The sequence below is a fragment of the Gymnogyps californianus genome, chromosome 1 (genome assembly GCF_018139145.2).
Source record: "Gymnogyps californianus isolate 813 chromosome 1, ASM1813914v2, whole genome shotgun sequence".
NCBI classification, from domain to species: Eukaryota; Metazoa; Chordata; class Aves; order Accipitriformes; family Cathartidae; genus Gymnogyps; species Gymnogyps californianus.
The window spans coordinates 31,415,490-31,432,158 of record NC_059471.1 but is presented as its reverse complement, the minus strand read 5'-3'; the positions used below and the strand labels follow the sequence as shown (position 1 = coordinate 31,432,158).

The window sequence follows — 16,669 nt, the reverse complement described above, 5'->3', positions numbered from 1 at the left end:
ATCCAGAGAATCTGATACTAGCGAACTATTCAAAGCAGCAAGTATTTCTGTTAGCATTATTTTCCGTCGACCACCAAGACCTCAAGGGGGAAAAAGTTGCTGAAGCGGGCTGAACTTGGACGACCGCATCATTAAATTTTAAATGTTTTACCTCTCCTCAGTATTTCAGTGTTCTTCATAGCAGCTGCCGCCTGACAAACTTCCGATTTTATAATAAAACCAAATTCTAGTTTAGGTAGTTTTTGTCATGACACATCACTTGCGAGATCACAAAGGAAAGATACTTGGCAGTGCTTTCATCTTATTCATAACCCAAATTCTTCCCACTGCCTGCTGTTAAAGGGGCTTTTTTTTTTTTTTTAATTTGCAATTAAATATGCCCATTGGTTGCCAAAAAAGTGTTCTCAGCAAAGCTTTCTCCCTCTTTTTAGTCTCATGCCATGGACTGCATTAGCAGTAACTATTTTTGCCTCTAACATTTTGCAGTCTGATCATCTGTTACTTTGCCGATGTGACAATAATTCGTTTCTATTTTTAATTCCTAATTCTAGCAAGGCGCAGTACTGACGACTTTGTCCCCCCGTTACTTTCTACTCTTCCCCAGCAGATCCGTTTGGAATGCAGCTGCTGGACCCTGGACCTAGGCCACCCATCCTGCCTTCCAGAGCAACTTTCCTATCCTGTGTCTCTACTTGGCTGTAGCTGGTACAAATAGTCTGTCTCTGAGCTGTTTAAACTTTCTTCTCTCAGTTTTTCTTTTGCAAGCCAGGTTTAATTTGCCATTAATCAAATTAAAATGTTTCTTCATTAGTATTTCTCAAACACTCTTCAGGTTGTTCCTTCCATCTCTGTGTGCATTTTGTAGCTCTCTTAATGTCCTACTCTCACTAGCAAGATACTGCCCAGTTAGTTTGTTATTTGATCTAAACTTTAGCCAGTCCATTTTCTCTCCTGAATATATAGTCAGCTGTCATTATGCACATCTCATTTTCCATGGTATCTGCAACTGTTTTTAGCTATTTCTCTCTTGTCAGTATAAAACCTGCCTGCCTCAGCACTGATGCTGGTAAGATTTTGATGTGTTCCTCGTCTGCCTGTCCAAGTCCCTTAGATAACCTCTGTCCAATTTGCTCCCATTTCAGCGTGACGTATTCAGAAGAATCCAACTGGCAGCCTGCTGATCAGTTTACCGGGCCTCCCCACGTCTCCATGATGTCAAGATATAAGCATTATTTTGTATGTCTTTTCAGTCAAAAATGACTGAAGTAAATGCATAGGTAAATAATGTGAGAGCTCTGTTGCAGCCCTCCAAAGAGGTGTCTTCATGGCACACAGCTGAGTGAGTGCTGTGTGTAAGAATGTGGGAAGTGGAAAACACACCGGGATAGTGTTGATGACAGTGTAACATAGAGGGAGCCAAGCTGGTGCAGTCTCTTCTGTGCAGTGGTATAGATTTTTCTAGTATCTTTGGTTATACACATTTCTTTAACCTTAATGCTGTTTCTGTATCCTTTGAGACAGTGTCTGCATCTGTCACTAGTGAATACATTTTGGTATCATTCTGCATATCGTTTCAGATTATCTATAAAAAAACAGATGTGAAATGGGCTTCCTGTCCTTCCTCATTAAATGGCTTCTCCTTATATGGTGCAGCAGGGCAACCAGTAGAAACGAGGATATTAAAAGAAAAGAATGATGGGTACTCACTTTGGAAAATCTCTTGGCTTACGTACTCTTGCCTTACGTATTACTTTATCGTTGTATTCCAAGTGCAACACATACTTCTCCAACATACTTTCTGTATGTACCCCCTACACAGGCGGTACTTTCAACCGTTTTACAGCTGACCTAATCCAGTGGTGAGATATGATTTCACATCATCTACCTAGCATTTCTTTTGGCATCTATAAGAATGGCTTTGTATTCTGTCAGAAGGGTTTTTGCCTTTTCACCACGTTTTCACCATCCTTTCTGTACTTGGGAAAACACGCCATTAGCTTCAACCCACTCAAACACATTTGCCATAAAGCTTCCAGCAAGAAAATTCCACATTGTAGGCAAGCAACCTGTATGTCTTAAGCTTATAGTACCAAATTCTTCCTTTCCCATTTTCTTTTCAGTAAGTACAGTCCTTCCCTCAGCCATGCATCTGTGTACACACTTTTCCAATGTTTTTGTTGTGATAGTCTAAATTAAGGATGGTAGTTGCTAACCTCTTCTACCTAATAGCTGCGGATTCCACCTCATGCTATTGCTTTTCAGTCATTTTTTCTCAACTTTTTGTATGTGATCTCATCTTCACTTTGGTTATTCAGAGCACTGAATTCACACTTCACTGTCTACTTTGCCAGGAGATTATTTGTGTGTCATTCTTTTCTGTAAGAACTTTTCCAGTGTTCTTTATAGTAATTGTTCATAATTTAGTTATTTATGATTCTAATGTCCTGTTTGTCGAAATTGTCTTAAACTGTCTTATACCATGCTATCGGTCATTTCCAAGCAACATATATGGCTGGTAGCAGTATTATCCCTCATGCTGATATTTCATGCTGACTGTGTTCACACAATCTGCTTCAAGTCTTTAGCTTTTCAAGGGAGAAACTTTACAGAGGGAGCAGGTGAATTTTCTGCCACTTCATTGTTATTGATTTATTTTTCTATTTCCCCTTCTTTACCACATCCATCTATCCTACCTTTTGTCTTAGACAGAAGTTAGATCTTCCAAAGTTTATTTTCTTTTCTTTCCTTCCATACTGTCAGGATTTCACCTGGGCACAACTTGTCATGTCATTAACTGCTGTCCCTTCAAGGCAGTTCTTTACTTTTTCTGCAACTTGCCCAAGGTGCTTCTTAGCCAACAAAACCCATGGCAGAGGCTAAGGACTACACATCCTCACTTATTTTATCTGCCTACATTGAGTTCTTTTCTTCTTTGCTCCATTTCTTGCTTTCATTATTTCCTTTTTGTTCGTTGGAGACTTAGTGTGTCATTTGAATCCATAGGTCTTTTTGGGAAACAGCATTGTCCTTTCGTCTTGTGTGCGCTGTAATGCAAATTACAGTGGTGTCGATACTAGCTGTCTCCTCTTTTTGTGTTCTTTCCAAGTTTTCCAATTCTATAGGAAAAAATATCCAGTCTGTAATAAGGGCCTAATTTGATTAAACAGATTAGCAAATGGAGAAGTTTCCCTCAGCAGCTTTGTGAATTTGTCTTTGGTCAAGTTACACAATCTCTTCTGTGGTCAGAGATGATTTCTAGATCAGCAGTTGTCTTTTGTCATTCTGATTGTCAGTATAGCTCCCCTGGCTTCTCTTTAATTTGGCCGTATCTTGTATTGGGGTTTCTGCAGCACTGCACTGGTGATCTGCAATGGCCTCAGTAGCTCTGAGCTGCTATGAGGTTGAGCATGTTCATGAATCCTCTTTGCAGAGAGACTGCAGGAAATGTATACACAGAAGATTTGCAGTTGCAGAAATAAGCCATTTGTGACAAGAAATTAGAAAAAGTTAGTGTTTTTTGAAAAAATTCTTTGTCTCTGGAGCAGTTAAAGCACTGAAAACTTTTCCAGGGAAAAAAACCAAGCATGCTTCTTTTATTACAGTAATGTGAGTAAGAAATATTAGTAATACTTTCTTAACATTTCAGAAAAATGCAAAATTAAGCACACGTTACAACTGATACTAAATATAGTGAGGTATATGCGTCTGATAATTCTGACAGAAATTATTTTCCTCTTAATGCTTTACAATTAAAAATGAAGCAGTCTTGCTTTTTTTATAGTAAATTGATTGCACGTATTTGTATTATGTCTTTTGTTTTCTATTTTTTTCTAGTACAGATTAATTTTGAACTTATGAAGAGTCTGCTTGTTTCAGAAGTTTTTCCACATACAGTTTTACATTCCTCATGTTGGATTTACTGAGCCTTTGAAGCTGATATTTTGAATTCAGATATCCAAGTAAAATTTGAGGTATAATTGCAGCTAAAGAAAGATATTGGCTGACAGGAACGTAATAGTTAAGATCTGACTTAGAGAAGGCCAAAGCACAAATTTAAATTCCATTTCAGCAAATAAATAATTTAGTGGAACATTAGGGCTTACCTTATTAATGGGAGCCCCAAGGAGAGGTGGAGACATAAATGCTATTTGTTTAGGCTTATGGTTGTCTTTCCCTGGGAGACAGGCTTTTCTTTGGGTCTGAGGGAATAAGTTAAGATCAGCAACACCAGCTGGCATTCCTAGGATTTCTTGATCCCTACATGAGCCTTGAAGTAATACAAGTACAGTGGACTTTCTTTCTTGGTCTTGGGGTGCAACTCAGGCCACAGACTTGAAGTCATTTGTCAAATTTAGGATCAAAATAGCAGAAAGAAGCTTTAAGTTGTGTATCATAAACTCTTGTGAGGACTATTTAAATCTGTTATCTATAATGATGTAAGACGAAGAGTCATGCAAAATGACAATACATGAGGTTGCTTCTGCTCTTTATTTAAAATATTATTTTAAAGAGCATGGCTTTTAAAAATGCTGAGGAAAAGGCAGTATTTTATTGCTGTCAAAGATTGAGTATGTTAACATGCCTAGATAGCTTTTGGAACAACTGACGAGATCCCCAGCAGGAAGAACATTTATTTCAATAATGTGTATGGTTCCTAGGGGAAGTACAGGCAATGAAAGAGTCAGAAGATTCCAAACATCATTTAAGATGAAAAAGTAAAAGTAGATGCTCACATTGGCCTGAAAGAAATAGAAAAAAAGTTGATTGATCTGAATTTTAACAAAAGATAGTGGTCTTCTGAATGTCCTCACTTAATTTGATTCAGGCTGAGTAACTGAAATCACAGAAAAGAATAAACCTTGAAGGGAACGATTTTTCACTCACTAGTATGTGGGATTATTTAGTTATAATTAGTGTCTAAAAGTAAGCAAAACAAATGGAGTCACAACCCTGAACTGCAGGAGAGCAAATAGTGGTTATTGGCAGGATCCAATGGGAGGCTGCCCTGGCAGGCAAAGGAGAGCCCAGGAGAGCTGTTTGATCTTCAAGGACAACCTCCTCAAAGCACAAGAAGAGTCCATTCACTTTGCAGAAAATTAAGCACGGCCCAGCATGGATGAAGAAAAGACTCTTGACTGTGCTAAATGCAAAAAGGAAGCCTACAGAAAGTGGAAGCAGGGATGGGCTACCCGGGGAGAATATAGAAACATCTCTCAAGCATGCAAGGACGGAGTTAGGAAAGCCAAAGCTCAGCTGGGACTGAAACTAGAAGTGATGTGAAGCGCAATAAGAAAGGTTTCTTATGTACATTGACAGCAAAAGGAAGGCTAAGGAGAATGTGGGCCCACTGCTCAGTGGAGCAGGGGAGCTACTGACAATGAACATGGAAAAGAATGAGGTACTCAGTGGCTTTTTTTTTGCCTCAGTGTTCACCGATAAAGTTGGCCTGTCAGGCGAGTATTAGCCAGAACAGAGGACAGTGTTTGGGAGCACTTAACTCATGTGGGTATGCACAAGTCTATGGGACTAGATGGGATGCATTAGATGGTGCTCAGAGAACTGGCCAATGTCATTGCAAGGCCATTTTCTATCATGTTTAAAAGGTCAGGACAATCCAGAAGGTCTTATTGATGTTTGGGAAAAGGTAGATGTGCACCCACCTTCAAGAAGGGCCTGAAGGAGGATCAAGCAAACTAAAGGCAGGTCAGCCTTACCACCACCCCTGGGAAAGTAATGAAACAAATCCTCCTGGAAGCCATTTCCAGGTATGCAAAGAACAAGAAGGTGACTGGGGATAGCCAACATGGATTTATCAAGAGCACAGCACACCTCACCAGTCTAATTGCCTTCTGATGAAAAGTCTGCCTCAATGGACAAAGCAAGAGCAGTGGAATTTGTATATCTTGGCTTTAGCAAGGGCTTTGCAACAACTTCTCTTAGCCTCCTTGTCTCCTTTTAGTGAGACTGGCGGAATATGGGCTCGATTAGTCGACAGTAAGGTGAGTGGAAAATTGGCTGGATTGCTGGGCTCAGAGGGCATTGATCAGCAGTACAGAGTCCAGCTGGCAGAGTGACACCCCTCAGGGATTGATACAAGGGACAACACTGTTTAATGTCTTTATTAATGACCTGGACGATGAGATGGAGTGCAATGTGAGATACATAGCTAAGAAAAAAACAGATTATTGTATTCCCTGCAGTAACAGAGATAAAGAGAGAAGGATAATAGATATTTGTGAAAAGAAGAAGCTTCAGTTCAGAAACTTATTTTGGTGTTTAGAAAAAAATCTAAGTTGCAGTAAGGAAGGGAGATGCTATCCTGCACTATTGATAATACAGGTCATTGAAAAAAAGGAAGGAGCTTATTGCCATTGACAGTGACCAGGTCCACAATGCAAAGCACTGTACAAAAACCTATTGAAGCAAACCTTCTGACTTGAAGAGTTCACTGTCTACAAGACAAAAAGGGGAAAAAAAGTATTTTCTACACTTCACATGTGGAGAACGGAGATACAGATTTCCTGACTCCAGCCATGATGAGTATTGCTTGTGTGGAAACTTCATCCATGACTTTATGCATAGTTATATGCAGCAATTCAAAATAGCTTGGTGGAGTATCTGTTGGACTAGTCTGCTTCTAAATCCTGAGATTTTCCACCTTCATTTGATCCTGAATAGTTCCATCTCTTTCACAAGCCAATTTGTGAAGCAGATATCCTGCCTTGGATTAATTTTCAGGCCCCTGTGTGCTGCTTCCCAACCATTTCTTTCTCATGGGAGGTATCAAAGAGGAACTTCGGGATAATCTGCCTTTCTTTGGGTTATTCAGCGTCTCACGACTGCTGTAATTGAGCTCAGAAAGCGCCTTTATAAACTGCTTTTGCTTCCTACTTTTGCTGGTTGCTCAAATTTAAAGTAGACCTGATTCATTTCGAACACGCAAATCTCAACTGCATTGCAAGGAATTTTTTTCCATGTGTCAATAAGAACTGCAGATTCCCAAATGTCTTGTGGAAATCTCTGTTCCCTCAGCAATGGAAAGTAGAGGCTTACAGGGAGGGGACTCTCACCCATGTCTTTTAAGTTCTGGGTTCTGCTCCTGGCTCACTGAGTGGCTGCTTTTGCTGATTTTATCTCACTGTACCTCAGTTGCCCATCAGCAAGTAGGTCCCAGCAGTAGTTGCCTTTTCCTCAAAAGAATTGTAAGGATAAATAAATATGAATGTAGTCTGACAGTGACTGCAGTAATCTGTTTAACATGTTTCTCTTTCCCCCTTTTTTTCCTTAGATCTAAGTCTGTAAGGTGAAACCTCACTTAAAATGGCACAGTGTGCTCCTCTTTCATCAGCCACCTGCTTCTTGGGCAGATCAGAAGATGGCACAGTTCAATCTTTTCACCTTCTCCCAGATGATTGTTGCTCAAAAGACCCATTCAGCAAATAGTCTGTTCTCCCTCAAGGACCCCAAATGTGGCTGTTAATAGTCCTCTTACAGTGGGAAATTTATCCCCTATACCACATCTCCAGGCTTAGCCTTAGCCCCATCAGCCCCAAGTATTTAGTTTTGAGAAGCAATGTTATGTGGCTACATTACAGCTGCTGCTAGTTGTGAAGCTATTTTATACACGTGGGATTTGAAGGCTGGGATTTTCTCCAGTAGGCAACTCCAAAGGGTGATTCTTTCCACTTGCCTTAACTACTCATTTTAGGCTGCCTCTCCTTCTCCATTGCCTTTAGGAGCTGGGACAACTGGCTTAGACCTGGACACTTAACTAGCAGACCCCTAGCAGTTCCCAGCCTAAATGACTCAGTGAAAAATGAGGTTTTCAATTTGCACCCCTTTTGCTTTTTCTGCAGAGACAGAGATCACCCAAACATCTTTGTCATTTCAAATTATTCAGCAGCAGAGACTTTACAAAACAAGCATGTTGTAAATTTGCTTGGAAACTCAGCAACCATCATTTTAACTACTGTTTTCTTTGCTTCCATTTCCTGCGGCAGTTGTGTGGTTGCATGAACATAATTCTTATTACTGGGTTCCTGAGAGCAGTGAAGAAGTATTTAAGGATTTTCAGACTAGCAATCTTTTCTATTGCTACAGAACACTTATCAAATAACAGGAAGAATAACAGTGAGCTCACAAAATACTAATACTTGTATTGTCAGTGAATTGTGACCTAAGAATTTACAAATTAACTCCTTGAGATTTTTTAGGTCAATTGCAAATGCACTTGCAGAAATATTTATGGAAGAGTAGGAACAGAAAAATGGGGAATTGCTTAATTAAATTCATATACAGATCACTTTTTTGTTTGAAATCAGACAGAAGAGCAGCTGTAGTTGTGCAGACTAAAGGTTCATTCAGCCTAACACCTCTGGCTAGAAATGTCTGTCATCTCTGTGTTAAAGAGCTCTCTTTGGCTTCATGAATTTGCCCAATCTTTTAAGAGTCCTAACCTGTTTAGATATTTACCTGTATGGAAGCCATCCCATAATTTTGATTGTTGTTGTTGCCCTTCTCTGTACCCTTTACAGTTGTCCTTAAATACTTTTTTAACTTCTGCTGATCATTTTTTTCACAGTACCATTACACAAAGATCTCATTCCCATGTAGTAATGGTCAGTTTAGAGCATATTATTCTGTGCATAAAGCTAGAGTTGATTTTTTCCCCCAAAAAATGCATCACCTTACCTTTTCTACTTTGAATTTCACCTGCCGTTTCCAGAGCCATCACAGACTATCATGTGGTCTTTGCAATCAGTTCTCCACTATGCACGCTGTCACTTTTGATATATTTTTCTTCTAGAGGCTCCTGTAGGACTCACTGGTGTCCTGCCTCCATGGTGAAGACTAATGAATCTGTCTTACCTGTTTCCTATTTCCCAGGGGTTCTTTCACCGTGCAAGAATGTTCTGTCTTAACTTGTGGTTAGTTTCTCCTGAGCCTTTGATGAGGGACCGTGTTAATGCACATACATGCTGACTCCCTTCAGAGAATACATCCATAGGTTGGTTTATGTCCTTTGCATAATCTCTGTATGGTTTTCTCTTTTGTTTCATTATATTTTTACTGACAATTTGATTTGAGGCAAATCTTCTGACACATGACCATAAGGAAGTCTGCTGACATAGGATCATTCCCAAGTGTCCCCAGTGTGAACACAGATTTAAAAAAAAAAAAAAAAAAAAGTTTTTCTGCTTATATATTAAGATTTCCTAAGGAAAGATCCCAGGTCTGATTCTCTGCACACTGTGTTCACACCCAGGGTGGCAAAGTAGTCATATTTAAAATATATTACCTTGCACATTTTAGATAAAACCCAGACAAGTCCAGCACTTGAAAAATTACAGTGCCTGGCCATGATGAAATCTAATTTTTCTCCACAACCACCTAAAATTCTTTGTTTGCATTAGTTTTTAATTTTCCATTCTGATAGGAATTTGATAGTTAAAATATTAACACAACTATAACCATCACCTATTTTGCATGGCTTTGTACTGGTTACACAGTGATATAATCCAAGCAATTTAGATGCAGTTAATCCCAACTGATGTCCTGCAAACACTAAGAATATGAGTAACTTCAAACATGTAAACTGACACACTGAATTTGAATAAAACTATTGAGTTTGTCAGCTTTTCTTTGTCCTAAAATGAAGATTTCAGTCTGACTGAAAAATGTTAAGCCTTTGTGTAGTCAAATAACTTTGGACATAATTAATTATGGTTTGCAGAACCATTGTTAGAACTATTTCCAGGGTCAGATAACATGGTATATCTATGATTAAATTACCTCGAATATAGTAAGATTCAGTCAAGGAGGCTTTCAAATTGCTGTGGCTATTTGCTGGGTCTCACATGTCAAAGCTGCAGGTATACCAAAGAACTTCACTGCGTTATATAAAATTATTTCCAAAGACCCTTTTGCCATATTTCAAGGAGTGTCCTCAGAAGTTTATACTATAAATCTGAAGACCAAATATCTTCTTTTCCAAATATCTTTGCTTTTATGGCTTGAAGTGCCAGATGGATAAGCTAAATGTATTCTCTTTCAATGGTCAGTGCAAAGTATGTCAAACCAGGTAAATGTGGCAAGGAGTTTTCCAAAGAACGTAAGAAATGATGATACCCTGGAGGCTACGTACAGTGGTCTAGTACTACAGAGGTAAAACCAAGTGGATTTTCAATTCAGGGGTTTTATCTGGCACATTTCACCCTATAGTGCCTCATAGGTTTGTAGCTAAAACAATCTGTTTTCCTTCATTTGATAACTTCTGAAAAATATGCCTTTGTGTGCTTTTCTCTACATATTATAAAGCTTGATGAAATCTTAAGATTACAGCAAGGTTTTGAGGGGACTTCTTATTAACAGCCGTACTACTTTAATATGCATTGCACTTGTAAACAAGAGCGTGTATGCCGTAAGATCAGTTGGAGGAATAAATTTATTCTGGTTTTAAGATGGAGAAAAGAAAAAGGTAACAAAATCCGTTTTGGTTTATTACAATACTCTTTGTGAAAGGAAATATTACCAATAGGTGGCACTGTGGTTCTGTGACTCAGGTGTTATTTATGTCTGTGCAACTGTGCAATGCTATTTATTTGTGCTGCTTATTAATTTTAATCTTATAGTGCGACTTCTGAGTGAAATTAATTTAATTGGCTTATTACTATTGCAAGTACATTGTTCCTGAGACTGAAATGTTTTAAGGTATATGTACTTATCCAAAGAGTATACCTTTTCAGTAGAAGAACGGCTGTCCTTAGAAAAAAAGAATGATTGCAATGGCTCATTTTGGACCAATTTACTGAGACAGTTAAATTCTGCAACATGCTCTTTCTCTTTGTCCAGCAAGATATTTAAAATTACTTTAGCCTTCAGCAGACATTGTACTATGAGTATGTATGGGAGAAATTAAACCAAACCAAAATAACTACTTAAGACAAACCTCCGGTTTATAAAACAACTGATGGCATTCAAATATTTTAATCTGCTTTACTAGCAGTGGGGTCTGACAAAACAATAAAGCATTGGAACACCATTTTACATTAACATTACAAAATACAGCAAACATTTTTCTCTATGTATTTACATATGCAAACATATAGGTATTCAAAATAGAATGCATCTCACCATCTGGCAATAATTACATAAGTACAGTGCATGGTTGGCTGGATGGGATAGATACATAGGATTTTTTACCCTGAAGTGTATAAAGGATGCACACCAGCTTAGGAGATACATGGTGAGCTTCATGTCTTTGGACATTTTTCAGATGCAGTCTTAACAGTAATAAAATGTCAATCTACTTGAAAAATTGTTGATTAAAACATTTTTTCAGACAAAGCGGGTTTTTTGGATGCAGGTATGACAGACTGACTCAGCATGCTTTTCTTGTAAGGTAGAGGAAGGCCCTAACCTCTGAGCTAGTCTGTGTGAATGTCGTCTTTTTTTTGCCTGGAAAATTACAAAAGTTTCCATTCCAGTCTGATGCATAATGAAAACACATTTTTTTGCAAGATGGAAGTGTTGCTCTGAAGCTGGTCGTACTAAACTGTAGTGTTCATCCCAAGCGTGGGCCCAGTGCTATAAATTCTGGTTTAAAACGGCTGATCTTTGTCATCTGTCTGCAGTATAATGACTCTTTTAATGGCTATCTACTGATGAACAACCTCCCGCAGATCTGGCAGGGTGGGCAGAACAAATTCAGACGCTGACTCTATCATCCTCACTAAGGCAAGCCACACAAAAATCCATTGACATTTTGGTGCAAGGTGGCAGAATCAGGCCTCACTAAACTGTCAACGATGTCCATAAAGAGCTGGAGATATTGGTCTTTATCTGCTGTGCATTCTTGGCTTTGAGAGGCTTCTTAGGCAAAAGTTGCTGATCACTCAATAAAACCACCTATCTGAGTGCTCGCAGAATTAAAATGTCAGGCATCAGATATCCCTGCTTCTAAGCAAAAAATAAGTGTTATGTTAACTCCAGCTGTCAATTAAAGAAATGCTGTCAAGTCTCTTAGGTCCAGAACATAGGTTTTATTTTAATAAGCTGGAAAAAAATTATTGTTCAGAGTCATCTTCTAATAAAACATCAAGCAAGTAATTGAAACTCTCCCTGTTTGTAGTGAAACATTCCCCATCAGTATTTGCAACCTGAGCAATTTGACATTGTGAAAGAGGAACAGAAGGTGAAATGAAAGAGAAACAGGAGGGGCTGATTTGCTCTGCTATGTGGGTGAAATGCAGACAGTAAGCGGAGAGCATAAGCAGTGAACATTAAATGCTCAGTAACAGTTTATCAAGCGCAACCTGGTGCAGGAGACTGTGCAAACCAGCAATCAGACCCTCAGGAGTTATGGGAGGAATTGAGCTTTGGAGAAGTGCAGGGTGCCATACACATCGTACAGTATGCAGGCAGGCTCTGCTCCCTGGCACAAATGGGCAATAGGACCCGAGCTGTCCGTCCCATCTGCATCTTTCTCTTCCAAGGCCAGAGACACTTGCATCAAGATGGGCACAAATTGCACAAAACGTGGCAATTCCCTCCACTGGTGGAAGCATCTGTGTTTCCTTCCCCCTCACACACAGGGTTAGAGACCTTCAATCCTGTGTCAGTATTCATCATATGAAGGCAATCTGGTTTGGTGGCAGATCCTGAACCTCAGACCTCTACTCACGAAAGACCTTTGGTTTTATTACTGCCAAATTCTTCCCTGGGGTGCCCGTTCCCAAGGGTGAATCCTCAAAACCATCACTCCAGTTGTGGAGTGGGGACATCTGGACACCAGGAGGTACCTGAATACCCAGTTTTCTGGGATGCCCTGGACCACTTGTGCTCCATCAGTGCTCCATCCCTTGCCTGGCTGGCCTGTGTGATACGAGCTGGCCGTTGTCCTTAGCTGAAACCCCCTGATTTAGGGTCTATATCAAACTCATCAGGAAACAGTGGAAAGTCACTGCTCCCACCTACTACTACAGTGGTCCTCATGCTCAGCTGCGTTTAGCAGATTCCCCCTGAAATCCCTTCTGTGCCTGTGTGGCACCCCTCACACGGCACTGTGTGGGAGCAGGGTGTGCATAGGGAGGCAGGAGCAGTGAGTTCATTTTTCCTTCTGCTGAAGCTGTTCAGTTTGGTTGTGGTGATCAAGTGTACCCAGAGCCAGAGAGACCCTATAAACCACCTCGGTGAGCCCAGCACTTATACCACTTGATTTATCAGGTGATCCTAAATTCCCAGTTTTGGGTAGAAAACCATTAATGGCCACGATCCGATGGATGACATGCATGGCATCGCTGCAACAGGGCTACAGCATGACACTTTGACCCAAACGTGGAGGCTGAGGACTGTGGAGTGAGCCAGTGTCACCGTGTGCAGGCAGAGCTCCTGTGCGACCTGTGCACAGTGGCCCTGACCTATCCCACATTGGAGGAAACGGCTCATAAAACTGGCAGATTTAGTTATCATACTGGCAAGAGAACAATAAAAGCAATTTCTTGGAAATCAGTCAAATACCCAGCCAAGTTTTAAGTCCTCTTCTACCACAGATCAGTATTTTAAGCTAAAAGTCTTCCTCTTCCAAAGCCCCCCAGCTGGGAGGCTATAATCAGATTCAGTTTCTCCCTGTCTCTCTCTTTCTTTGCCTTAGTGGAAATTTAATTGGTCTGTGAAAACTGAACAACTTCAAGAGAAGGACTGATGAAGGCATTGGAGTTTGGCTTCTGGGTAGGCAGTGTTTTTTTCAGAGTGGACAGGATCTGAAACTGGAATATATCCTGCTTCTTATGATTATGGCTGCAAAATCCATGGAACGAATCAAATGCTTGGATTTAGGTTTTGCAGGTGGATGCATCATTTATATTTCTGGTCTCCAGCAGAGTCCCACTGGCTTCAGTGAAATTGTCTATGATGCCCAAAAGGAAACAGTTTCGTGACTAGGCATTTCTGTCAAGCAATGTCTTTGATATTCTTTATGTAATGTATTCTGCCCTTGGAGCTATGCAGGTGAAATACAGTGCTGCTTATAAGTCCTGTTATTTTTCAAGTGGGCTCCATTTGCCCATACATATTTCATTAAGGCTGAGTCCTAATAGTGCAAACTATCTACCGTTCCTGAGCAATCTACCGTAACAGCAAAACAGCGAAACCAGGGAAAACAATTTTGAGCAACTAACAGTTTTCTAATAACTCTGGCTCTACAAGTCCTAAAACAAAACCAGAAGGACATTCTTCATAATGGCCTTTTTAACCAAAGAGAAATGATGAGAAAGGATCTGCTGCAACCCTTTGCTGAAGGCTTTACTCATGCAAAATTTCCACTGACATTACTTAAATCAGACTCTGTTGGAATCGAACACAGGCATGGATGTGGAATCATTCCTGAAATTATTTAGCAATGTTGTGCCTGATTTTCCACTCTTCTCTCACTTCACTTCCCTGTCAACACCAGTGGGAAGGAGCAGGGAATCAAGCCCAATAATTACTTTTGAAAAAATTACTTTCAACTTTTAAGCTGAACAGATGAAACTTTTTGAATGGAAATAAAGTACAAGACATGAAATAAGGATTACGAATGGTCGTAGAAACAAAGGATCATTCAAGTATAATTTACCTTTGAAGATTGCTAATTTGAACTGTAGAACAAATGGCAGAAAAGCCCAGTAACATTTCAGAATGGTCACTCAGAAGAAAAAAATAGCCATAAAAACACTGTTACCAAAATGTCCATATAATTAATCTATACATGTTTTAATAGATTTTTCTTTAATACTTCAAAATTTATTTTAAATATATATTAGCAAATTAACCATCATTTTATTTAAAATTCCATAAAGTGCTCATTCAGTTAATGATAACAAAATTCCATTGTAGCAAGACAAACTAGCTGGAGCCTACTCTGCGAGGACATCAAAGGACAGCTTAGCTTTCATTTGCAAAGAGAAAAGAAATGCGTAGGTTTCTTCACAGCCCATGATATAATACCAGAAATTGCATTTTTTTTTTCTTTAAGAAATATACCCTTTAGAATATTAAAAAAATAAGTTTAATAAAGCCTGTGCTTAAAACAGCCAAAGTACTGTATGAAAAAAAATTGCACATTTGATACCATTTCAACCCTGCTTTTCATCCACAGGATAATATGAGGAGTATGTGATGTTATTGGAGGGTCTCTTGAACAGGGCTGATTTTCCTAAGCTATCAGAGCTTCTCACAGCCAGGTGAAATTTTCAGCGTACGCACGGTGGTTGTCATGGCAGCTGCCGACCGTCACACACCGCTAACCTTTTCGTTCGCTGGGCTGATACTTCCCTTGGAGGTACCATCCAAATGATGTATTCCTATCGTGACCATCGAATAATCCTTAGCCATCATTTTTGCCTCTTTTTTCAAACTCTTCATTTGTGCTAGCTGAAGCTGGCTGGAATTATATGCAAGTGCTGGGATAGTGTTCACTAAAATCAGCTGGAAAGGTTTCTTCTCCTCCTTGTAGCGACACTGAATGTAACGAGAGAAAGCTGAGCGGTAGGTTTTGTTGAACAAGGTATATACGAGTGGGTTGACAGCCGAAGAAAGGTAGCCAATCCAAACAAATACGTTAAGTAGTCCTCCAATGACTTCTTGATTGCATGACTCCTTGCAAATTACGGCCATCACATTGGTGATGAAAAACGGGCACCACATCACAACAAACAGAAAGAAGACAATGCCAAGAACCTTGGAAGCCTTCTGCTCGTTGCTGATGGATTGCATGGTTCTCCTCCCAGTAGTCCCTACGTCTCTGTTCAAAGAGCGCTGAAAGAGTTTCTCTGAGGACAGGGAGCTCTGAGGGAGGAAGCTAAATGAAGCAAACTTGGTCTTTGGGCCAATGTCATTCACACATAGCATAGCTTCCTTCTGCAGCGACTTGATAGTTAAAAAGTAGGTGACCACCATGATGGTTAGAGGGATGAAGAATGCCACAAAAGAGCCTACTAAGACAAAATTGTCATCCGCAAGTAAGCAGCTGCCTTTCTTAAACACTTTGGAGTCATCTTGTAGTCCAAAGACAGGTATAGGCATGGAGATACCTGAAGGAGGATTAGAGAAAGAAGAGGTTAAACACAATAATAAAAAACAGTTTCCAATCTCAAAGAAAAAATAAACAAAACACTCTCAGCTATACACAGATCATTTCTCAAAGAATTAATGGTTATAGGACACAAATGAACACTAACAGATAGAGCCACAATTGACAGACATCCCGAAGCAAACTGAATTTACAGGGGAAGGAAAAATACTGCGTCTTATGTTTCAGCAGCAGCGTGACACTAATCCTGTTCTCGTTACATTTTACTGGGGCTACACTAAGAAAAGATGCTGTGTGAAACATTGGTCTTGCAGATGTTGAATTTCAGGAACTAAGCTGTGGTCTGCCAGGCTCTGGCATTTGTGCTGCCACCACCTTTAGCAAAGAAGGACAGGGGAAGAGCAGCACTGGTGTTACACGGGATTTTGCAGTTGCTCTAACCTGAACTCCCTCTCTCCTTCAAAGAAACCTCAGCCACAGGTAGAACACATTTGCTTCCATCCAACTGTCCCATGACACGTGGTAGCAGCAAAAGCGTAACTCCTTATGTTCTTGGATCTTGGGCCCCCTGTAATGATCTCCAGACTTGCTCCTTGGTTC

The 16,669-nt window shown here is 39.9% G+C and overlaps 1 protein-coding gene across 1 annotated transcript in view; it reads right to left on the bottom strand.

Moving 5' to 3' along the window:
* Positions 1-15,101: 15,101 nt before the first annotated feature.
* Positions 15,102-16,669, bottom strand: part of HTR2A (5-hydroxytryptamine receptor 2A) — a 28,454-nt gene continuing 26,886 nt past the window's right edge. The window contains exon 3 of the mRNA XM_050902200.1: positions 15,102-16,070. Within this exon, the coding sequence (XP_050758157.1) occupies positions 15,271-16,070 (800 nt within the window). The 3' untranslated portion in view covers positions 15,102-15,270. The remainder of the gene's footprint in view (positions 16,071-16,669) is intronic.